Source organism: Nycticebus coucang, chromosome 19, assembly GCF_027406575.1.
Source record: "Nycticebus coucang isolate mNycCou1 chromosome 19, mNycCou1.pri, whole genome shotgun sequence".
Taxonomy (NCBI): domain Eukaryota; kingdom Metazoa; phylum Chordata; class Mammalia; order Primates; family Lorisidae; genus Nycticebus; species Nycticebus coucang.
In genome coordinates this window covers 42,912,440-42,938,802 of record NC_069798.1, presented here as the reverse complement: position 1 = coordinate 42,938,802, position 26,363 = coordinate 42,912,440, and the positions used below count along the sequence as shown (strand labels likewise).

Genomic DNA, 26,363 nt, shown 5'->3' with positions numbered 1-26,363 from the left:
TGAACTTGGTGCAGAGGCACTGGCTTTGAGTTAAAGGACATGCTTCTTTAAAATCCTGGAGTTATCTGGTTTGTTGAAAATTAGTGTTTTATAATCATCATTAATTCTCATTAACAGAGAAAGGCAGCATCAACCTGGGTAATGTATTTTAATCTTTAGTGGAAATAATGAGTTCAGGGGATGAGTCATTCAAGTCACTTAGTGGGGCAAAGAGGAGTTGACAGGTGTGGCCTCCAGGGGACGCCACTTCTTATTCTGAGCAGGGAGCTCACAGGCGTGAGGCTGGGGGACTCAGCAGAAGAGTCTGCAACAAACAGTTCAGTTTATGTCCTACTGATGTCTGGGTTGAAAGCATCATTTCTTTATAAAGAAGAATGAAAATTACTTCTAATTACTCCAATATCAACAAAGAAGATATATTCCTCAATTACTGTTGCCCAAAAATGTACTATCAAAATGGCAGGAAAAACAGGAAAGGTCTGTTTCCAGCAAAAAGACAAATCAGATATCCAGAAATCTTTTGTTACATAGCCCTTTACAAGGCTCAATTAATTATAGGAAATGCATGACTGAGCCCATGAGGAGGTGAGGCCAAAATTCTCAAGGACCAAAAACAAAGAAAAAAGCTGAAAATGAAAATTAGGCAATTGAACTATGTTGATGTGGGGGTGTTTACCTCTTGGTTACCAAAGATAGCATAGAAAGTCTTGGGACCATTCAAGATAGGAGGTGGAGTCAAAGTCCACCAGGTAAAGCCAAAAAACAGTTTTGCTGAAGAATGCACACCTACTATGAAAGGGTAGGTTAGGAAATCTCCCCAGTAGCAATGAAATGCATCAAGGAAATTTGTCTGTCTTGCACTTTGAGGTGAGAAAAAGTCTTCACAGATTAAATCAGAACCACAGACCTATCCTCATTGGCATGCTCCAAGAATCCTAAGCTAAGAAATTAGGTTAAAGTAGCACAAAGCCTAATGCAGTCAAATATAAATTTTCTCCAGAGGAACCCAGGGAAGACTCCCATGAATAGAGCCCACTTTATTAATGTTTAAGCTCACCATCTAAAATCACAAAACACATAACAAACCACCATGAATGGAGAGTCAGCAGAAGAAACTAACAAGAGAAATAGACTCTCTAATATGGAGTATAAAATAAATTATATTTAAAATGTATAAAGAGGGAATCAAAAATATGAACAATAGACTTTCCCTTCTGACCAAGTGACCCAGTCTACTCTTTTACAACCCAAATCCTCTGGATATAATATAACATACAAACATAGAAAGACCCTGAAAGATGGAAAGAGGAGGAAGCCTCAGGGCTTGAGGAATGACATGGCAGCGAATGCCCTGGGTTTTCTTTTTGTCTCCCATCTACCCTGATGGGGTGCTAGAGAAGCTTACCTCTCAGAACTGGTAACATGCAGACAAAAATACCCTAGGACAAGTCTGCTCTCTTTAGCCAAAGGTCTGGGAAAAGACAGTCTATCAGAACAGAAAACCATACTACCTGGCCTACTCCAGCCAAACACTGAAGGGAAAACCTCCCCCACTCAGTACATGGGGCCAAGCTGGGCACTGAGTTCTGGTAGCAGGAAGAAGCATGGTTCAACAGGGTGGCACCAGATTAATGGCCCTCAAAAAAACAAAAGAAAAAAGGAAAGAACAGTCAAATAAATTATGGCCACTCATACAGTAGAATTCTAAATGGGATTAGGCAGTTTTTCAAAATTGTCTACAATATACAGGATGGCTATAAAGTTCATGTGCAATTTAAAATAGTGTGCAATTTAAAATTGCTCACATACTTTATGGCGACCCTGTATTAGTGGAGAATGAAAAAACAGACCATAGAACATACATAGGTACCCATTGGGTGATCACAGTTTTTGTTGTGTGTGTGCTCTACACACATACATGTACATGCATAAAAGAATCTAGAAACATTTCTATAATTTTTCATAGTATAGTTGCAAGGGACTTTGTTTTTAAACAATACTAAAACATAAAACACGATTTTTATAATGAACATGTATTACTTTTCTAAATAGCCAAACAGCAAAAACTATTTTCCTCTTGGGAACAAAAAAAAACTTACCACAGAAAGATACACAGGCAGATCATAACAAATAACTAAACCATTTTCACTGGACAGATAGATAATACTTGTATCACAGTATTCAAATTCTGAGTATATTTTCTGGTTCTCAAATTTTCTATAAAATCGTTATAATGATTTCATAATTTTTAAAATTTGGTTTTAAATTTACAATTTGTCAACCTGTATGCGCCCTATTAACAAGAAAAAGGAATGCCAGTGTAGGTCAGGTTGAAAGCTGTTGATGTCTGATGGAATCAGAGCAAAGTGCGAATGCAGCCAGGGCAAAGAGCTACTACTTAATGACCTTGCCAGTCATCACGTGCCCGCCACATTGGACCAAAAAGTTCTGCACAACACACTTTTTCCTGGCTGTACCAATACTACCTGCAAACCACATGTGGAAAATTGCCCACTTGGTATTATATGGGATGATAAAGTTTTGTATGGAGAGAAGTAATTTCAAGAAAAACAATTTGACCACTGTTGGGCACAAAAATACTAAAAAGCCAGCATGCATGACTGAACACAAGTACAGTGAAAAATGCATTCATTAGATCAGGGTGATGGAATATAAACTAATGTCTCCCAAAAAGTTTTCAGCTGGGACACTGGTCTTGTGAGATGCTCCTGGAGGAAAGGACTCTGTCTGGAGTCAGACATGTATGGACTGACTGCTTTATCTTGTCTTTCATGGAGAGTCACAAGCACAATCCCACTGTAAAGGCACTGGGAAGTCTTGCCCCAAGGGTAAACCAATTGAACTGCCTTTAACCTGCATCGCTTGAACACATTTTTTTTTTTAGAGACAGAGTTTCACTTTATGGCCCTTGGTAGAGTGCCATGGCATCATACAGCTCACAGCAACCTCCAACTCCTGGGCCCAAGCGATTCTCCTGCCTCAGCCTCCAGAGTAGCTGGGACTACAGGTGCCTGCCACAACGCCCAGCTATTTTTTGGTTGCAGTTCAGCCAGGGCCGGGTTTGAACCCGCCACCCTCAGTATATGGGGCTGGCGCCTTACCGACTGAGCCACAGGCACTGCCCTCTTGAACACATTTTTATTTTTTTAAAAAGCCAGGGTTATGTGTGCTGATATATTTTTTTAAAGCCAGGGTTAAGGGCGGAGCCTGTGGCTCAAGGAGTAGGGCGCCGGCCCCATATGCCAGAGGTGGTGGGTTCAAACCTAGCCACGGCCAAACACCAAAAAAAAAAAAAAAAAAAAGAATTTCCAAAAAAACAATAAATAAAGCCAGGGTTATGTGTGTGATGTGCTGATTGATCCATTCAATCACAGGCATACATTGTATAGAAACACCACGCCAGAGAGGAGAGGGTTCCTGTGGTAAGAAGTCATTTTACATAGGTAATAGAAAGGCAGCCAGTTTAGCCAGGCACGGTGGTGCACTCCTATTGTTCCAGCTACTCGAGAGGCAGGACGATCACTTGAGCCCAGGAGTTCAAGGCTGCAATGAGCCAGGATTGCACCATCATATTCCAGTGTAGGCAACATAGCGAGACCAGGAAAAAAAAAAAAAAGGTAACCAGGTTAGTAATTGGGTTTCAAATTTAACTGAAAAAGTAAGTCATGTGGTGATGGCACAGGTGAGCCTCTGCTGATGAACAGCTCACTTTTCCTGCTGATTTTCCTGCAAAGGAATTAAGACTGTTCCCAGTGCAATTGTCTCAGAGGTGTTGTGTTTTCTTGTAAATGTTAGGAAGGTTTAAGGATTTTTTTTTTTTATCCAGAGCTTGGTCATACCAGGTATCTTATTTTTAAGAGGGTTGCTGTAATTTCTAGCCATTTTGCAAACAGTAAGGAAAACATGAGTTTCAGCATGCTACACTCATCATCTTCACATCTTATTTGTCCCAACTACCATAGATTTAAATAGACATCTAAAGATAGCATTTGCCTTAATGGCTGTGTTCAGTATTTTGTTTCCCTTTGGACCGCTAGGCCTCAGTGTGTGAGTACTCAACAATCAAGATGGGTCAGATTAGTCCTAATCTGCTTGCTAAATTTCTTACATGGCTATTACTTTAAGTGGTAATATTAAAGATGCAACATTTGTTATTCCTCTCATAGTTTATTTCCACCTCAAATGACACAGATGAGCTGTTGTTTCTTGCTTCCTCCTCATCCTTTCTAAGATGCTCTAGACCCAAGGGAAAATTCTCTTGGGAGGAGAAGCTGTGAAGAAACAAAGCCTGCCCTCCATCTTTCTGCTGAGCAAGGAGAAAATGATTGCTTCTGAGAGAGAAGGAATGTGTCTAGAGAAAATGTTAAGTTAACAAGCAGTAAAGAATAGCCTAGTGCCCTGAATGATGGAATTGATTAGAACTGCCACTAACCATAAAGAATTTATTTGAGGGGTTTAAGTCTGTGTTTTTACATAGTTTGGTGTGGTTTAGTTATTTCCCCCAGAAGGACAGATTGCTCAAATCAGATAATCTCTTCCCTCATCAAAGACCCTGAACCCAAGAAAAAGATCTATCCCAATACTCTTGACAAAAAATGCACGATTTCAGTGGTTCTCAACCTTCCTAATGCTGCGGCCCTATAATACAGTTCCCGTGGGTCTTGACCCACAGGTTGAGAACCACTGCACTATTTCCTCACAGAAGGACTTTGGCAATATGTCATAAGAGAGTTCAGAAAATGGAAACTCTTTGATACATTAATCTGTCCTAAGGAAATGACCAGAACTTTAGTCAAAGTTTTTTTATGCAAAGAAGTTCATTCCAGTGTTATTATAACACAGAAAGGTTGGGATCATCATATATGTTCAACAGGAAAGGAATGACTAGCTAACTGATAGTATATGCACATGTGGGAATTTGGGGCAGCCATTACGAAATCCAATTTTCAAGGGTTATTTAATGACATTAGAAATGTTCGTGCTATGATGTTAAGTAATGAAATCAGGACACTAGTGGGAATACAAAATGGCACAACCTCTGTGGAGGGAAATTTGGCAGCCTCTACCATAATTTCATGCACATTAGCCCTTTGAACTAGCAAATCTGCTTCCAGGAACCTACCCCAAAGATACACCGTCAGATACACAAAGTGTTGTATGCACATTGTTGCTCATTGCATTGTTTTTAATAGCAAGAGAGTGTTACCCCAAAGGCCTGTCAATAGGAGGCCAGTGAGATAAATAATCAAATACACAAAATGGAGAGCTGACAAGTGTTAAGGGAGAATTTTATGTACTAATGTGGAAAGACCTCCAAGACCTTTTGTTAAGATAACAAAATCATGATACAGAAAAATTATGTAAAATGCCATCTTTTGTGTAAGAAAATAAAGTTGTTATGTTGTAGCTTTTTAAAAAACCTTTACAGTTTAGCTACGGAATATGTGTCAGCTTGTCTCTAGGTAATGTCTGTCGTTTTCTTCCATGAGTCCAGTCATCCTAACTAGGGGTGATTTTGCGCCCCCCTCCTCCGCCAGGGAACACCTGCAGTGTCTAGACGTTTTGGGGGAGTCACAACCTGGGTATACTACTGGCATCTAATGGGCAGAGGCCAGAGCAGCTGCTAAAACATCACCCGATGCACAGGACACCCCCATGGCAAAGAATTATCTGGCCTAAAATGTTAGTAGTTCTGAGATTGAGAAATCCTGCATTCACTCTTCCATCTTAGTTAGGCTAGGTCAGTACCATTTTCCTCATCAGAATGTTACTGTTATGACAATATTGGTATTATTACTGAGAAACTCTGTTATAAACACAAATGTAAAACATTTGTATATGTTTGGGTAAAGTGAAAATTATATTACTATTGTCAAGAACTGAGATTTTCACAATTAAAGATACAAATATAGAAAATCAAGTAATTTAAATAAAACCTCATAATTTTAAATTTGAATGGAAAATACTAGAAAGGACTCATTATTTGCCATTTTTTAAAAATTATGTGTTTCCTAGCTCTGATCAATCAAAAGGCCAAAAAGCCATAGTAATTCAGTAACAAAGAGCACCCCTAATTACAAGACCATGATCTCTAAATATCCTTTCCCACTAATAGAAACTGGAGCTTTGTGAATAAATGGCTGCTTCCTGGAGCAGAAGATACAAATTGAACCAGGGTCATCTTGTTCAAATTGTTATGCACAGGAGCCTCTCAAAAACCATACCACCAGACAAGTCAAATTTAAAGAGGAATCCTTTTAATGAAGAGCCAGCCAGCGACTGCCTCATTGTCCCAACATGAGGTTTCTGAGAGCAGCCCTGAGTGCCTAAGGTTTGGATTTTTAAGGTTTGGATTTTTAAGGTTTGGTCTGTATCCTGGTTGACATGAAGGCTGCTCAGGTGCATCCAGATAGGTTAGCAAGCGTTGTACAGAAGTAGAATTTTGCAGTTAGTTAATTATACACCTTTGTTTCAGTAATTTCCCCACCTACTATTTCTTAAAGGTCAGTTTGGGGACAGCTGGTACCTCCCAGTCCATTTCTCAGGGATTTAGTCAAGCAAGAAGTCAGTGAGCACTTTCTCATCTATAATGGGAGTGAACCAGACTTACTCCATTTTGTTGAGGGCTTGTGGCCCAGAAATTTTTCAGGAGTTAACTGGTATTTTTCCACCTTAGCCTAGGCCTAATACTAGTATAAACTATATTTCAGGATAACCAAATAACCCTATTGGATAAGGGAAAGTTTTATTATAGAGAATAATTCCAGCTATCGATCAAAAGAAATGATAGAATAACATCCTTCCTGAAATGATTGATTGAGGCAACATCATCAGTGGATGCGAAAACCAATTATGGGAATTGTGCACTGGAGGAGCCAGGCTGACACACCTCAATCCCCCACTCCATCTTGGCATCACCATGGCAAGAAGACTTGACATACTTCTAGATGTAATGTACTGTGATGGACACAGCATTACCCATGAAGTGTGTGTGCCAAAAATATTCTATTGATCCTGCATATAATTACTCTGACTTTTAGTCTAGAGTAATAATAGGAGTAAGAAGAACAAAATAACTACTACTGTGAGGATACAATGAGCCAAATCCAGAGGGTCTGGACATTCTGCAAGACAATCTCCCTGGCAAACAATAACTCAGTGGCAAGTGGGGGAAAAAAGGAGGCAGTCAGTTTCAGATTAAAAGAGACTTACAAGAGGCTGGGCATGGCAGCTCATGCCTGTAATCCTAGCAATCTGGTAGGCCAAGGAGGGAGGATCCCTTGAGCTCAGGAGTTCAAGACTAGCCTGAGCAAGACTGAGAACTTGTCTCTAGTAAAAATAGAAAAATTAGCCAGGCATTGTGGCAGGTACCCATAGTCCCAGCTACTCAGGAAGCTGAGGCAGGAGGAGTCCTTGAACCCAGGAGTTTGAGATTGCTGTGACCTAGGCTGAGGCCATGGCACTACAGTCAAGGAAACAGTGAGACTCTCTCTCTCTCAAAAAAAAAAAAAAAAAAGGGCTGGGCATGGTGGCTCATGTCTGTAATCTTCCACTCTGGATCACTTGAGCTCAGGAGTTCCAGACCAGCCTGAGCAAGAGTGAGACCCTGTCTCTAAAACAAATAATAATAACTGGGTGTTGTGACAGGTATCTATAGTCCCAGCTGCTCGAGTGGCTGAGGCAAAAGGATGGCTTGAGTCTACGAGTTTGAGGTTTCTGTGAGCTATGACGCCACAGCACTCTACTGAGAGCAACAAAGTAAGACTCTGTCTCAAAAAAAATAAATAAATAAAAATAAAAATAAACTTACAAGAGTGAACAACTCCAAAGTGCAAACCTCATTTGGATACCCATTCACAGAATCAATTGTAAACATCTTTGAAACCATATGGGAAATCTGAATATAAATAGTAAAGAATCACTATTAATTTTATTAGGGGAGATTAAAGATGGCGGCCGAGTAACAGCTTCCCTGCAACTGGTCACGGTGAATTTGGGGGGATAAGACTCCAGGCATCTTTGGCTGGTGGGATCTGCCTATAATCATCCCCTTGATGATACAGGGAGTCAGCAAGAGACTTCTGGACCCCAAGAGGAGGACAAAAACAGTGGAAAACTGGTAAGTGGTTGCGTGTATTCGATCGACTTAATCCCGCCGGCAACCATAAGTACAAGCAGCAGTGAGACTGCAAACTGGAAAGGCCTTACCTGTGAACTGTTTTGGTGTTTTTGGACTTGGCACTCACTTGAACTGCCTTAGGGAGAGCTTGAGCAGGAGGGCGGAGAACTTTGGGCATTGTCTAGGGTCCCAGACTGAGCCACTGAGCTGGGTCGCAGGAAGCCATTGTGAGAGAACTGCCCTGGCAAGCTCCGCCCTCAAGGTCCCAGAGCAAGGATCGGCGGGACCTAGTAACCTAGTGACTGAGCAGCCTAAAGGTGGGGACTGAGCTGCCTTACAGCCTTAACACTCAGGGGCAGAGTGAGACCGGGTTTTGGCACACTGGAGGCTCGGGCTGTTGCCCTGGGTAGAGTGCTGTGGTGTCACAGCTCATAGCCACCTTAAACTCCTGGGCTTGGCACCACCCGGAACTCCATAAAGCTGTGCTGCACCCCCCGACCCATGACCAGCACCCACCGGGCCTTCGCATGCCCTGACCAGGAACTGCGGCAGCTGCGCAACCCTGCGTCCTCCCTCCTGTGTCCTCCAGGCCTCCACATTGGCCTGTACATTGGCCAGGGATACTGGTAGCTGCATGCCCTCTGGAGCCCTCCCTGCCTCTGCGCAAAGCCTTTCCCCTGACCAGAGACTGCTGGAGCCTTGGGCTCTCTGTGCCAAAGTCAATGGGTGCCAGGCACTCCCAGAACCGTGCGCACCACCTCCCGCCCTGTTGCTGGATCTGGGTGTGTCACATGCCAGAGCTGCTTCCACAACCAGAACTCCCTAGCTGGGGCAGCCCAAGAGGAAATTCACATGGTCACTCCCTACAAAGATCCAGCAACAATAGAGTGATCCCGCTAGGGTTTAATCTTGGTGAGAACCTCCCCAACTCTGAGGACGGCCAGAGGCAATGGTGAAAAACAATCATGAGGCAAAATCAACAGAAAAACACTGGCAATATGAACAATCAGAGTAGATCAACTCCCCGAAGGATCAATGGGGCAGACACAGCACAAGATCCCATGCACAAACAAATAGCTGAGATGTCAGAAATTGAATTCAGAATCTGGATAGCAAATAAGATCAAATTAGAACTCCAAGCAGAAACCCAAAAGATATCTCAAGAATTCAACAAATTCAAAGACCAAATGACCAAAGATTTTGACACATTGAGACAAGAAGTTGCATCCCTCAAAGATCTGAGAAACACAGTAGAATCCCTGAGTAACAGAATGGAGCAAGCAGAAGAAAGGATTTCTGACATTGAAGACAAAGCTTTCGAATGCTCCCAAACTCTCAAAGAGGAAGAGAAATACAGGGCAAAAACAGATCACTCTCTCAGAGAGCTCTGGGATAATTTGAAGAAAACCAATATTCGTCTTATAGAGATCCCCGAAAGCGATGAAGTGGCTTCACAAGGCACAGAGTCTCTTCTCCATGAGATTATGAAGGAGAACTTTCCAGACATGCCAAGACACTCTGAAATTCAGATAGTTGACAGCTTCAGAACTCCAGCACGACTCAACCCGAATAAGACATCCCCCAGACACATCATAATCAATTTCACTAAAGTTAATATGAAGGAGAAAATTCTGAGAGCTGCCAGAAGAAAGAAAACCATTACCTACAAGGGGAAGAATATTAGAATAACTGCAGATCTCTCTGCTGAAACCTTTCAAGCTAGAAGAGGATGGTCATTGACTTTTAATCTCCTAAAACAAAATAACTTTCAACCCAGGATCCTATACCCAGCTAAACTGAGTTTCATTTATGATGGAGAAATTAAATACTTCAATGACATTCACATGTTGAAGAAATTTGCCATAACTAAACCAGCTCTCCAGGATAGTCTCAGACCTATCCTCCATAAAGACCAGCATAATCCTCCACCACAAAAGTAAACCCACCCAAAAAGTCTTGATCAAATTCTAACTTCCACAGTTGCAAAAGGATTAAAAATGTCCACCAGTCTCTCGAAAGGCTTATCAATATTCTCAATTAATGTGAATGGTTTAAACTGTCCTCTAAAGAGGCACAATTTGGCTGACTGGATACAAAAACTCAAGCCAGATATCTGCTGCATACAAGAATCACATCTTACATTAAAAGACAATTATAGACTCAAGGTGAAGGGATGGTCATCTATATTCCAGGCAAATGGAAAGCAGAAAAAAGCAGGCATTGCAATCCTGTTCGCAGACGCAGTAGGCTTTAAACCAACCAAAATAATTAAGTATAAGGATGGACACTTCATATTTGTTAAAGGTAATACTCAATATGATGAGATCTCAATTATTAATATTTATGCACCCAACCACAACACACCTCAATTTATAAGAGAAACTCTAAAAGACATGAGAAACTCAATTCCCTCCACTTCCATAGTAGTTGGAGATTTTAACACCCCTTTATAGCAGTGCTGGATAGATCCTCCAAAAAGAAGCTAAGCAAAGAAATTTTAGATTTAAACTCAACCATTCAACATCTGGACTTAACAGACATCTACGGAACATTTCATCCCCCAAAAACTGAATACACATTCTTCTCATCAGCCCACGGAACATACTCCAAAATCGACCATATCCTAGGCCACAAATCTAACCTCAGCAAATTTAAAAAAATAGACATTATTCCTTGCACCTTCTCAGACCATCATGGAAAAAAAGTTAAACTCAATAACAACAGGAACCCATACCCATACAAAAACATGGAAGCTAAACAACCTTATGCTGAAGGATAGATGGGTTATAGATGAGATTAAGAAGGAAATCACCAAATTTTTGGAACAAAACAACAACCGAGACACGAATTACCAGAACCTCTGGGATACTGCAAAGGCAGTCCTAAGAGGGAAATTTATAGTACTACAAGCCTTCCTCAAGAAAAAGGAAAGAGAGGAAGTTAATAACTTAATGGAACATCTGGAGAAGGAAGCAACTGGAGAAGGAAGAACACTCCAACCCCAAGCCCAGCAGAAGAAAAGAAATAACCAAAATCAGAGCAGAACTAAATGAAATTGAAAACAAAAGAATTATATAACAGATTAATAAATCCAAAAGTTGGTTTTCTGAAAAGATCAATACAATAGATAAACCTTTGGCCAACCTAATAAGGAAAAAAAGAGTAAAATCTCTAATTTCATCAATCAGAAACAGTAATGATGAATTAACAACAGACCCCTCAGAAATTCAAAAAATCCTTAACAAATACTACAAGAAACTCTACTCTCAGAAATATGAAAATCTGAAAGAAATCGACCAATACCTGGAAGCACACCACCTACCAAGACTTAGCCAGAATGAAGTGGAAATGTTGAACAGGCCTATATCAAGTTCTGAAATAGCATCAACTATACAAAATCTCCCTAAAAAGAAAAGCCCAGGACCAGATGGCTTTACATCAGAATTCTACCAAACGTTTAAAGAAGAACTAGTACCTACACTACTAAACCGCTTCCAAAATATAGAAAAAGAAGGAATATTACCCAACACATTCTATGAAGCAAACATCACCTTCATCCCCAAATCAGGGAAAGACCCAACAAGAAAAGAAAATTATAGACCAATATCACTAATGAATATTGATGCTAAAATACTCAATAAGATCCTAACAAACAGAATCCAACAACACATCAAAAAAATTATACACCATGACCAAGTGGGATTTATCCCTGGTTTCTCAAGGCTGGTTCAATATACGTAAATCTATAAATGTAATTCAACACATAAACAAACTAAAAAATAAGGACCATATGATTCTTTCAATTGATGCAGAAATTCATTCAATTGATGCAGAAAAAGCTTTTGATAATATCCACCATCCCTTCATGATCAGAACACTTAAGAAAATTGGAACAGAAGGAACATTTCTTAAACTAATAGAGGCCATCTACAGCAAACCCACAGCCGGAATCTTATTGAATGGAGTTAAATTGAAAACATTTCCACTTAGATAAGGAACCAGGCAAGGTTGCCCATTGTCTCCATTGCTCTTTAACATTGTAATGGAAGTTTTAGCCATTGCAATTAGGGAAGAAAAGGCAATCAAGGGTATCCACATAGGGTCAGAAGAGATCAAACTTTCACTCTTCGCAGATGATATGATCGTATATCTGGAAAACACTAGGGATTCTACTACAAAACTTTTAGAAGTGATCAGGGAGTACAGCAATGTCTCAGGCTACAAAATCAACACCCATAAATCTGTAGCCTTTATATATACCAACAATAACCAAGCTGAAAAAACAGTCAAGGACTCTATTCCTTTCACAGTAGTGCCAAAGAAGATGAAATATTTGGGAGTATACCTAACAAAGGATGTGAAAGATCTCTACAAAGAGAACTTGGGGGCAAGACATGATTGCAAGAGGGACTTTATCTAACAATTGCAATCAGTGTAACCTGGCTTATTGCACCCTCAATGAATCCCCAACAATAAAAAAAAGAAAAGAAAAGAAATAGCTGAAGATGTTAACAAATGGAAAAACATAGCATGCTCATGGCTGGGAAGAATCAACATTTTTAAAATGTCTATACTACCCAAAACAATATATAATTTTAATGCAATTCCTATTAAAGCTCCATTGTCATATTTTAAAGATCTTGAAAAAATAATACTTCATTTTATATGGAATCAGAAAAAACCTTGAATAGCCAAAACATTACTCAGCAATAAAAACACAGCAGGAGGAATCATGCTACCAGACCTGAGACTTTACTATAAATTAATAGTGATCAAAACAGCATGGTACTGGCACAAAAACAGAGAAGTAGATGTCTGGAACAGAATAGAGAACTAAGAGATGAATCCAGCTACTTACTGTTATTTGATCTTTGACAAGCCAATTAAAAACATTCAGTGGGGAAAAGATTCCCTATTTAACAAATGGTGCTGGGTGAACTGGCTGGCAACCTGTAGAAGATTGAAACTGGACCCACACCTTTCACCATTAACTAAGATAGACTCTCACTGGATAAAAGATTTAAACTTAAAACATGAAACTATAAAAATACTTGAAGAAAGTGCAGGGAAAACTCTTGAAGGAATCGGCCTGGGTGAATATTTTATGAGGAAGACTCCCTGGGCAATTGAAGCAGTATCAAAAATACACTACTGGGACCTGATCAAACTAAAAAGCTTCTGCACAGCCAAGAACATAGTGAGTGAAGCAAGCAGACAGCCCTCAGAATGGGAGAAAATATTTGCAGGTTATACCTCCGATAAAGGTCTAATAACCAGAATCCACAGAGAGCTCAAATGTATTAGCAAGAAAAGAACACATGACCCCATCTCAGGGTGGGCAAGGGACTTGAAGAGAAACTTCTCCAAAGAAGAGAGACGCACAATCTACAAACACATGAGAAAAAGCTCATCATCCTTAATCATCAGAGAAAAGCAAATCAAAACTACTTTGAGATATCACCTAACTCCAGTAAGAGTAGTCCATATAACAAAATCCCAAAACCAGAGATGTCGGTGTGGATGTGGAGAAAAGGGCACACTTCTACACTGCTGGTGGGAATGCACACTACTACGTTCCTTCTGGAAGGATGTTTGGAGAATACTTAGAGACCTAAAAACAGACCTGCCATTTGATCCTATAATTCCTTTACTAGGTATATACCCAGAAGACCAAAAATCACAATATAACAAAGACATCTGTACCAGAATGTTTATTGCAGCCCAATTCATAATTGTTAAGTCATGGAAGAAGTCCAAGTGCCCATCGACCCACGAATGACTAGCAAATTGTGGTACATGTATACCATGGAATATTATGCAGCCTTAAAGAAAGATGGAGACTTTACCTCTTTCATGTTTACATGGATGGAGCTGGAACATATTCTTCTTAGCAAAGTATCTCAGGAATGGAAGAAAAAGTATCCAATATACTCAGCTCTACTATGAAGCTAAATTATAGCTTTCACATGAAGGCTATAACCCAACTATAGCACAAGACTATGGGGAAAGGGCCAAAGAAGGGGAAGGGAGGGGGAGGGTTATGGTGGAGGGAGGGTAATGGATGGGGCCACACCTAAGGTGCATCTTAGAATGGGTACAGGCAAAACTTACTAAAGACAGAATACAAATGTCTACATACAATAACTAAGAAAATGCCATGAAGGCTACATTGAACAGTTTGATGAGACTATTTCAGATTGTATATGAAACCAACACATTGTACCCCTTGATTGCACTAATGTACACAGCTATGATTTAACAATAAAAATAAATTAAAAAAATTTTGTTAGGGATGATAATAACATTATCACGTGATAATGTATGATTATCATGTGGTAATTATGAAAATGTCCTTATTTTTTGTAGATGTATGCTGAAATATACACTGAAGAAACAACATTATAGTTGAATATGATTTAAGATAGTGCATCAAAAAAAGCTGGGAGCGGGGGGAGCAACTGTAAATGATAAAATAAATTGAGCAAGATTGCTGTTCATTGTTGAAACTGAGAAATAGTGGGTTCATTGTGTTTTCCCCCTTCCTTAGAATTCATTTGGAATTTTTCATAATAAAAAGTATTTTTAAAATCCTAGCAATGCTAAAGGATATATGAGTTAGACATACTGATTCCAAGGTACATTGTAATGATACAATCTACTTAAAGAATCCAAGTTCAAAAGCATATGTATATTTGCCAGCTGACATGTTGAGAAGCGTATTTCTGGAAAAGCCCTTCTAAATTTATTTATTTGTTGTTTTCTGTTTTTTTTTTTGTTTGTTTGTTTGTTTTAGCCTTCTGAAACCATTTATTTGGGTGTAGGGAATTGCAAAAGCACAATTACTCAACAAATTCCTAGGTATTCACTGGGAGCAAAGGGCCCTCTATTTTTTTTTTCTTTACTTTTTTTTATTATTGGGGATTCATTGAGGGTGCAAAGAACCAGGTTACACTGATTTGTTAGGTAAAGTCCCTCTTATAATTATGTCCCACCCCAAGAGGTGTGTCACACACTGTGACTTCCCACCCCCCCCTCCTTCCTTGCCTTGCTCCCCCTTCCCCACCCCCACCATGTAATGGGTCATCAATTGTCTTCATATCAGAATTGAGTACACTGGAGTCTTACTTCCCCATTCTTGTGGTGCTTTACTAAGAAGAATGTGTTCCACCTCCATCCAGGTTAGTACAAAAGATGTAAAGTCTTCATCTTTTTTACTGGCTGAATAGTATTCCATGGTGTACATATACCACAGCTTGTTACTCCATGTATCAGTCTCCCAGGGCACAGACCTTCCCTCATTTATGCCTGAAATTTTACAGCTACACTCATACCCCAAGTGACTCTGACATTTACCTCCAGAGGTTATGACTGACCTTGTTTCAAACTATAAAGGACAAGAGATTCCCTCCCTAGAGGATTTCATGTCACATTTAAATGATGAGTTGGGTCCCTGTTTGGACTCCACTTTTAACATTTTATAGAGATATATACAGTATGTCTTCAAAATGTAAAATGCTGATCTCCTCGAGCACAATAGAGAAAATTTTACAGATCTAAGGAGAGATGGAGCCAGGTTTAAATTAGGAACATATTTTAAATAACAGGTTACATGAAAATTACGTTTTCTTTTCAGCAACTTCTTATTTGGGGTCTGAGATGATCAGCATGCACTACAAAGGAGTTTCTTTTTTCATCTTTGAATGTGGAAAAATAAATGAGTAGGAGGGGGTCAAGCGAGTGACACAAGGCCCAGCTGGGTTACAAGGTTTGTTGACTTTGGGTAGGTAGATTGACCTCTTTGACCTTATTCCATCTCTGAGAATGGGCAGAACAGCCTTACATACAGCTTGAAAGAAATAATATATGTGAAAATATTCTTAGAACTATAAAGAGATTATAAATTGTTTTTTAAATATACTTTCCAAGTAGATATTGTTTTTCCCTAGTCAACATCTCTTATTTCCCAATTGCATTTCTAGAATCATTCTCAAACCCACTCTGGGATATAGTTTGAATAGAAGACTCTAAGTGCAGTTTATATTTTCAGTTGGAGATTATTTAGCTTCCTTTTTACTGTTCAACATTCAAGATTTTCCTCCTAACTTAAAACAAATTTAAGACCAATAAAATCCAAATAGATTATTTCTAGAATATTCTTTGAGTCCTGGCAGTTTTAAGCATTTTATAGTTCTATGCCAAAGTCCTGCTTAATTTAAACATACTACATAATTCAGCTTTGAACTCAAACTGTCCATTTAAAAAATTGTCAGCAGTAGCCCTGCACTGTGTTCTCCCTTTTAGAGCAAATCTTTCCTGACAGAGATAGGAAGGATTGGAAACTCAAACAGTAAAGGCTTCAAAGTTGATCTCTCTCCCAGGGCTGGAACCAAACAATAAGGCTGCATCTGAGTGGTTAATATAAAATGTTTACTTGTACTCAGTGGCTTCTGGAAGTGTAATGTACTCTCTTGATCTCTTACCATGGCAGGTTAGAGGCTGCTAAGACAAACACCAGATCGTCTGAGCGTGCCAGCCCATCCATCTGCACCAGTAACTCTGTCTTCATCCGAAGACTTCCTTCATGTTCTCCTCTGCAGAGAGACAAGGGGACATGATTCACCCATGTGGCAGAGCCTTTGCCCTCATGCCAAGAGTGGCATTCATGGCAATGACCCAGTCACTGTAGGACAGGTTCCATTCTGATAGCTAAAGGAGTCTCTCATACTAAGAGTTAGGGAAAATGAGCACTTCGATATTATTTTCACATACAGAGTAATTGAAAGGAAGTAAATGAATATAATGATGGCATTTAAAAGAAAACCAAATGTTGGCAGTGAATTAGAAAATAAATGAAGGGTAAACAGTGTCACAGATAGATTAAATGTGGTCCAGATGTGTCTACCTGCAGCATTATTTACCCCTTTAAGAAATGACATAATTGAGAATAATCCTTTTCATTCATATAGCAAGCATGAAAGTATTTTCATAAGCAGCATTTAAGTATAATTTGTAGATCTAAATTGTTCAAGAGAGATGAACTACTAACTGAATCTGTTTCACTCTCTTCTAATAAGAAGCAAGATAATGGGGGCGGCGCCTGTGGCTCAGTCGGTAAGTCACCGGCCCCATATACCGAGGGTGGCGGGTTCAAACCCGGCCCCGGCCAAACTGCAACCAAAAAATAGCCGGGCGTTGTGGCGGGTGCCTGTAGTCCCAGCTACTCGGGAGGCTGAGGCAAGAGAATTGCTTAAGCCCAGGAGTTGGAGGTTGCTGTGAGCTGTGTGAGGCCACAGCACTCTACCGAGGGCCGTAAAGTAAGACTCTGTCTCTACAAAAAAAAAAAGAAGCAAGATAATGAAATAGAGCCTCTGCTTTTCATAGGAGATTGGGGGTAGTTTTCTGTGCAAATTTGCCCTCTAAGCCCCCCACCACCATTGCCAAAGACCCAACCACCAAGAAAGAGCACACTGTGGGGACCTGAACAATCCAATTTGGGTTTAGATACTGCCCACATTCATCAGACTCTTCTTCCTCTTCACTTGCATAGATCTAGTTAAAAGGTCAAAAAAATGCCTTTCTTGGGCAAATGACATTCAGTCTCCCATCTGTGATGGTGTGGTGGCAACCCAAATTAGGTATATGGTTTTTGGAGGTCTATGCTCCTTATTACTCATATCTTTTCCTAAGGGAGAAGACGCTCTCACAGTACACTTATATATTTAGCATTTGCCCATAGCTATGATTCTTTTAACATAATATAATCTAAGAATTCTTCAGAATATCTTCCCTTATTCTCTGACCACTTGAAGACTCTAAAACTATAAGACTAATTTTTGAGTCTTCAAGTTCCAAACAAGGAAAATGAAATTCAGGGCAAAACCTGGAACAATTAAAGGATAGTAGATGAAGGGCAAGCACAGTGGCTCATGCCTGTTATCCCAGCACTTTGGGAGGCCAGGGTGGGAGGATCACTTGAGGCCAGAGGTTCAAGACCAGCTTTGGCAATATAGAAAGATCACATCTTTTTTTTTTTTTTTTGAGGCAGAGTCTCATTCTGTCACCCTGGCTAGTGTCATGACATCATAGCTCACAGCAACTTCAGACTCTTTGGGCTCAAGTGATTTTCTTGCCTCAGCCTCCTGAGTAGCTGGGGCTACAAGTGTGCAACATTACGCCTTGCTAGTTTTTTTTGTTTTTTTTTTTGCAGTTTTTGGCCGGGGTTGGGCTTGAACCTGCCACCTCCGGCATATGGGGTTGGTGCCTTACTCCTTTGAGCCACAGGCATCACCATAGTTTTTCTATTTTTAGTAAAGACGGTCTCTCTCTTGCTCAGCTGGTCTCAAACTCCTGAGCTTAAGCAATCCAACCGCCTCAACCTCCCAGAGTGCTAGGATTATAGGCATGAGCCACCATACCCGACTGGAAGACCTCACCTTTACAAAAAATTCACTGAGTGTGGTGGCCCATGCCTATAGTTCCAGCTATTGGGGAGGTTAAGGTGGGAGGATTGCTTGAGCCCAGGAGATCAAGGTTGCAGTGAGTTGTGATCATATTGCCACTGTACTCCAACCTGGGTAACAGAGCAAGACCCCATCTCTAAAAAATAAATACATGAATGAACAAATAAATAAATAATAGTTGGAAGGTTTTCAAATTAGCCCAAATAAGGTCTTAGGAAACCCTGGAGATAGAGATCAACATAGTGAATGTAAGAAGGAGCAGGTAGGTCACCATGGTTAGGAAAGTGAGGTGGACTTGGTCTTTGCAGAGAGAGTGACTAGGGTGTTCTGGTAGGTTCCCAGCTCTGCCTGTGCGGTCATCTGCCCCCAGCAGACCCAGTGTAGAAAGGCAGAGCATCACCCTGGGGCTAACAAGCACCAGGTAAGCTGGGGATAATGTCCCATTTCCATCAATTGCATGAATCCTTTATTATTTGGGTACATCTTTGTGTTTGTATTTTCCTGCTGAGAAAATGGTTTCCAGCAAGTAAAATTTCATAAGTTATATTCTAGTTATACTTCCAACAAGCTAATTATTTGCTTTTTATTACTATTAGTTCTGCCTTGATCACAGACCATTAAAGGTCATTAATAAATGCAGCTGTGTTGAGATTTCCCAGAGATCTCTTTTTTCAAGCCAAGGATTCCAAATTTAGTAAATATCTTCCAAAAAAAAAAAAAATACCTCTGACCAAGACAGAAAGCCAGTCTTAAAAACAAATGAACAAAAGAACAAACCCAGTACTCAGCCTTTTGGAAGCACAAACAGGCTTATTACAGTATTAAGAAGTGTTTCTTCCTTCTGGGGACATTGGCTGACAATCTTTAGAGATAACATATGTGAAATATTTAAAATCAAACATGTTGAGCCATAACCTAATGGCATAGAGAAAGGGTGGCATCCCTGGCCTCACATACCGTTAAGGACTGACTCTCAGGAGTGACATATGAACTTTGCCCTTCATAGTGGCTGAGTGGGCAACCCTGCTCCCCACAGGCAGCCCTTGGGCTCCAGAGGAGTTGGTCCCAGCAGCTATTCTGAGCCAGCAGACCATTAGGGCAGCCTGGGATCCTGGGGCTGTATGATCTCTAGGCCTGAAAACCACACTGTGGGGAAGGGGGAAGGGAAGATGATTTTTTCCTCCGGTTATAAAAACTACTTAAATCAGCTATTCAGTTAGCAGGATCTAATTTAAAGAACTTTCTGTGTGTCTGCAGAAAATTTGTGGGCTTATTAATAGGCTCATTCTGCTGGTAAATGTTGATGGGCTTCCGACCATCAAATACACTTATAAGAGGGGAGAAATTATGACCAAAAAAAAAAAAAAGCCCTGTCTGTTACCCAGGAGCCATGCCTCTCTGACTCATCACTGACTCCAGCTCGTCCAGGAAGATTGTGGAAGGCGCGTGATAGCGGGCAAGTTCAAATAGCACCTGGGTGAGGAAAAGCAAGCACATGTTCAAATTCAAATACTTAAAGTCCTCAGCTGCTCCCAGAGTTTAAAAGCTTAGAAATGACTGTAATAATAAACATTCATGCTACACTCTGTTATTTCAGAATAACTTTACAGTCATTACAATTATTTCTTCTGACCACTATCCCATGGGATTGAATGGTCCAATTATTTTCATTTATCACTTAATAAAATTAGATCTACAGAGAGTAGATAGTTAATTCAAGGCTACCAGGGAGAGCTTAAGATAAAGCTCAGTTCCAAAGCGTCCAGCTGGTTAATTAACCCCTTAGATACCCCACCAGTAACATGTTCAATAACATGTTCCATATGGATACATAAAATCATTTGATAAATTTTCCCTTAACCTTTGGAGATAGTGGAAGGTTTTTTTTCGAAGGTAGGACTGCTGGGAAGGGACAGAGTTCTACTCATGGGTAACAAGGCTAAAGCATTTTGCTCCTCCACAGGGTAATGGAGTAAACTACCCTCAATATTGCTGTTTGGTAGCTCAGGTACTAGAAGGCAATTCTTGATTGAATAAGATGTTCTATTCCAGAATAAAATAAAATATTACAGACTGAACAAGAACAGAAAAGAAACTAGCAAAAGAACAGACATAAAAAAACAAAATAAAGAGCTCTAAAGGGAGATGTGGTATGGTAGTGATGAAAAGAATATAACAACATAAACCTGGTTTTTTTTAACCCTGAAACTGATCTCTTGAGCATCATATACAATTCTTCACCAGTTGATGGGAGAAAGCAGTAGAGATTTAGAAAAGAATAGAGATTCTTTAATAGGCATGGGGGATTTATTCTCCATGTCACTTAGCACTAGCAAAGCAACACACAACAAATGGGGGGAAGGGCTCAGAGAAAGCCAGACTGTGTTTTCATGAGCAGCAGCAGGTCATCCCTACAGGTCTCCCTATCACCAACTGGGAAGATCCTCGCCTTTCCCCACTGCTTGCCTGTGTGGTTCACCCAAGCTTATGTGCCAGCATTTTCCTTTTGCAGAATCTTGTTTTACTGGAACGATTGACTATCTCTAATGAACTCAGAGAACAATGGCATCGCTGGGACACTCATCGAAAATGCCTTTTAGATACGATAGAGACCACCTAATTAGAAGTAAATTACTTTTTTCCTTACCATACAAACACAAAAAACTTCACTGTACTTGACATTTGGGTGATTTCAGCAACATTTTTTTTTTTTTTTTTTTTTTTTTGTGGTTTTTGGCCGGGGCTGTGTTTGAACCCGCCACCTCCGGCATATGGGACCGGCGCCCTACTCCTTTAGCCACAGGCGCCGCCCAACATTTGGGTGATTTCAATATAGCAATCTACCCAAAGGACAATGGAATATTAGAACCCTTTATTAGAACCATACATTTTTTTTTTTTTTTTTTGGTAGAGATAGAGTCTCACTTTATTACCCTCGGTAGAGTGCGGTGGCCTCACACAGCTCACAGCAACCTCCAACTCCTGGGCCCAAGTGATTCTCCTGCCTCAGCCTCCCGAGTAGCTGGGACTACAGGTGCCCGCCACAACACCCGGCTATTTTTTGGTTGCAGTTTAGCCGGGGCCGGGTTTGAACCCATCACCCTCGATATATGGGGCTGGCGCCTTACTAACTGAGCCACAGGCGCTGCCCAGAACCATACATGTTTTTAAGAAGCTCACTAAGAGGGCAGAGAGACCAAGAACCTCTCGTAAACCAAGTCTCTATACTGCCCACTCCATTACTCTTTCCAGTCCCAGAGAATACATAGAGTCCCAGGTAAGTGCTTCTGCAAGCATTAGTCTAAAATTTTCAGAGGTACTTAGAGGAAGTTAAATCATACAATTGGGGGAGGGGGATGTTGAGAGATAAAAGCTTCAATAGGTATATGTATTTGCTAAAAAGACCACTCAACCATTCAATGGCGATCAACTTCTAAGAGGCACCAACATTAGGAGGGGAGGGAGGAACATAACCCAAGGGTTTCCTATAAATAACTCTTTAATTGGAATAGAAAGAGAAACCAGTGGTAGAAAAAGCTTCTCCGATTTAGGCGAAGGTACTGAAGAGCCCGAAAGCTTTGTGGTAAGGAGCCTGACAGCATGACCAAGAATTTCCAGATGAGGATCTTCCCAAGAGCTCAGAAAATAAGAAGAAAATAGTTTCTGAAAGGATATGGTAAAATATCGTTCAAGGTTAGCAGAGGCTATCTGTTCTGATTCTTCTTAAATTATTTTTTTAAATTTCCAAAATAAAAAGGCATTTCACAGAAAAAAGAAATACAAATATTTTCTAAACCTATGAAAACATGCTCAGGTTCATTCAGAATCAAAGAAACACCCATACAAGCACTGAACTATTGAAACGCACATTTAATCCCTGAAATACTCTATTGCTTTTCACTATCAGATTGGCAAAGATTTTTAGAACTTTTTTTTTTGGTGCAGTACAGCATTGGCCAGGGTGTGGAGAAGCAAACAAACTCACGAACTACTGAAGGTGATACGTTAAGCTGATAGAGCCCTATTGGCTGTCAGTCTGGCAATCAGTGATTTCTACTCCCTCGGTCTCAGCAGTTCAACTTCATAGAAATTGTCCTACACTACCATATGTATGTAGAAGACTGCCCACTCAAGCTTTGTTCATAATAGCAAGAGACTGGAAACAACCTAAATAACCATTAAAAATGATTGAATATATTTTTATACATCTGCAATGAACAACCATTAGACATATAAAAGAACAAGTTTAATCTAAGTATAATAGTGTGGAACAATATTCAAGTTATTGTTAAGTGGGTTGGGGGAAAGCAAGGTACAGAAAGGGACGTATAGTAGTATGTTCTTATACTTAAAAAGGAAAAGAGATATAGAAATAATTGTTGATGTTAATGTAGATACAGATAAATGTTCTGGAAGGCTATACCAGTAACTCTTAATAGTAGTTCCCTACAAGGGGGAGAGAGGTCCAGAGGCTATATACCCTTTTGTACTTTTTACAAAAGCTAGCTACTTTTTAAATATATAGTAAAGGGAGGAGAGATAATAGGAATAATTTCTTCACTCTTAAAATTCTAACAAAATAATACTAAGCAGAGGAAAACTTTAGTTAAATACAATGCTCACACAGGATAGAGAGTTCTTGTTAATTGACCTTTCTAGCTATTCAACATTAAACAAGAAAATCCATGTAGCTTCGATCTTTTTTAAGGACATTCATAAAATATCTGAATCCACTCTTCTGCCTAGGTAAATCCTGTCCAGGGATTACAGTGTAATTTTTCCTTGTGCACTCTCCAGTGTCTCGTACTTATGGTTCTAAACATCAGTTTTCATGTCAGAAGATGAATCTAAACTGATTCTAGGAGCATCTTTTAAAAGTTTTGTTGTTATTTAGCACACAGAAATGGAATGTCAGAAAAGGTCTTCCAGCTGATAAGAATTCTAGTTAGTTGAATTCCAGCTACAGTCATACCTCAGCACACATGGAAGATTGGTTCCAATGCCTGGCCGCCACCCCCTCCTGCAGATACCAAAATCTATGTATACTCAAGTCCCACAGTGGCCCTGTGGAACCTGCCTGTACTTGGGTTTCACATCCCTCAAACAGAATATTGATAGAAAAAAAATTCTCTGTAAGTAGATCTGTGCAGTTCAAACTGTGTTGTTCAAAGGCCAACTGGAATTGAAATCTAGCTAACTAGATCACATGGAAACCACAACTGTAGGTGTAGGTAAACTTACGCCCCATCTTTGGAACTGGTCCTGAGTTAGACTTAAGATGAAAAGCAAAGAAATAGAAGATATCAACACAGATTTCTACAAGTTAACAATCCTGAAGGGGTAACAAGAATTCATAAAAGCTTATACATTTGAAACAACTTGAAAATCATATAAAAGTAAATAATAGGCTATTTTAGGTAAGTCAATTGTTTAAAAATATTCTGACTTCTGAATAGGCCATAACATTTTGAAAATAAGTCATCCAAAGAATATAATTTAAGCATAATATATTAGGATAATAGTTTTTCAGAAAATATGGAATATTTTACATTCACTTAGTATTGATTACTTGTCTGTCATTCTACAGAATATGAACAGGATTTACGAGAAGGACCTATCTTACATTAAAGCATAAACCATAACCAGGAGTTCACTTAAGATGACTAGAAGATATAGTACAATTTTATAATATAAAATATACCATAAACTATAAATGATATATTGTAAAAATGAAAACTCATCCTACATGCTATGGGCACTGTGGAGAAAAAGCTGCTCAGAACACCTGATAGAATAATTAATTTTGATGTGCCTTGATTCATCCTTTGAGTACCAAGTATGGGGACAGCACACAATAGCAGACTCACAATGAATGTTAACTGAACATATTGTATGTGTTTAATAATAAATGCTTCTTGGAAGAAGAAAAAACAGGGCCACTTCAGAGACTATGGCATTTCCCCCCCCCAGCTTCCATTCCTAAATTGCATGGATCAAAAAGGGCTGTTGGTCAAATTCTCAAAGGAAGAGAGAGCATGTTTTGCTGATGGGGGAATGACTTTTCCACATGTAATAGTCAATCCATTTGCCAGGCTTTTGGTAATCAAGATCCAGGATAAAATCCAACACACAAATCACTTACAAACAAATAAGCTCTAACTTCATTTTGTACTACCATATTCCTCTAGAACTTATTTTTAAAAATCAAAATTAAGAATTCCTACCCGAACAAGTTTTTCTGAATCCCCTCTCCATTTGCTGACAATAGTGGATGCAGAAATGTTAAAGAAGGTTGTTTTGCATTCAGTGGCCACAGCTTTGGCCAGTAAAGTCTTTCCAGTACCTAGAGACACATGTGCATAAAAGGTGAGTGTCACATAACACTATTCCTTCTGCTTACAGACGGAAGTCAGTCTCACACTCAAAGAAGGAAGTGGCTACTCAGCTCTCATTTGCCCCATCCTGAAGTGGAGACAGAAAGGGGCAACTCATCCTTTGCACACACACTTAACTCCAAGACCAAAATTGAAAGATCTGTTTACCTGGAGGGCCGTACAGCAGTAGTCCTTTCCAGGGAGAAAGAATTCCTGTAAATAGCTGTGGATACTACAGGAACAAGGAAAAAAGAAGAGGCTGGTACTCATATATCAGCCTACACACTCTTAGCACAGACATGATAGGAAAGGTAGAGCAAAAGCAGCATAACCTGGCCAGGAGTGGTGGCTCATGCCTGTAATCCTAACACGAGAGGCCAAAGTGGGAGGGTGGCTCGAGCTCAGGAGTTCGAGACCAGCCTAGGCAACTTAATGAAACCTTGTCTGTCCGAAAAATAGAGAAATTAGCTAGGTGTTGTGGTAGGTCTCAGCTACTCAGGAGGCTAATGCAGGAGGATCACTTGAGCCTAGGAGTTGAGGTCACAGTGGGCTATGATGATGTCGCTGCATTCTAGCTGAGGTGACAGAGTGAGATCTTGTCTCAAAAAAAAAAGCTGCACAATTCTAAAATTCAGGTCTTCCTTTTTTGTTTAAGATCATGGTCTTTTGTATGTATCTTATTTATCCTATTTGATATTCTCACTTGCTAAGAATGCCTTACTTAATTTTTGTGGCTTCTTAAAAGAGCAATTTTTTTTAAAGGAAAAAAAAGGCATATCCTGACTGTCCTTTCATATAGGCATAACATCATTTCCCCCAGAGTTCTATATGCAGAGAATTTGGCAATCTTTTGAATGTTGTAAAGCATGTACAAACTTTAAGGTAAATACTAAAACCAACTAATAAAGGTATATGTGTGATGAAGTCTTAGAAGTTGGGAACATTCAGTGGCAAATTCATTATGAAGCTCTGACCCCAAATAGGTTGTACATGGACTTCAGTAAATCTCATCCATAGTTCAAATTCAGTCTGGGGAACCGGGTGGCCATACTTGGTGGAGAATGGTGGTGAAGGCAGCCAACAGAGGGAAAATACAGTAAAATTACTACTAGCTATTAACTTCTAGATAATGCTCCTATCAAACCTCAACATCATATATGTTACTTATAACACCATTGAGATAACATATCCAGAGAATTTTAATGAAATAGTCTAACCTTTCTGGGAGTTTTATGCTATAGGTTCTAGTTAGAGGAAAAGGTGAGTAAATTTCTATTAATTCTGAACACCAGCATATTCCTTACACTCATGTCTGAACACAGTAAGAAAGAGAAAGAAAAGAATCCAAATTTAGTGATTTTTGTCTCTTAGAACAAAACATCCAAAAAA

General features: G+C 39.7%; 1 protein-coding gene across 2 annotated transcripts in view; it reads right to left on the bottom strand.

The window, feature by feature from the left end:
- The window catches only part of KATNAL2 (katanin catalytic subunit A1 like 2), a 56,126-nt gene that overhangs the window by 15,674 nt on the left and 14,089 nt on the right, over positions 1–26,363 (bottom strand). For both annotated transcript variants that reach the window (XM_053571234.1, XM_053571235.1), the window contains exons 8-11: positions 25,143–25,206; positions 24,825–24,943; positions 19,982–20,073; positions 16,621–16,731 (exon numbers count right to left, since the gene is read on the bottom strand). In XM_053571234.1, the coding sequence (XP_053427209.1) occupies positions 16,621–16,731; positions 19,982–20,073; positions 24,825–24,943; positions 25,143–25,206 (386 nt within the window). The remainder of the gene's footprint in view (positions 1–16,620; positions 16,732–19,981; positions 20,074–24,824; positions 24,944–25,142; positions 25,207–26,363) is intronic.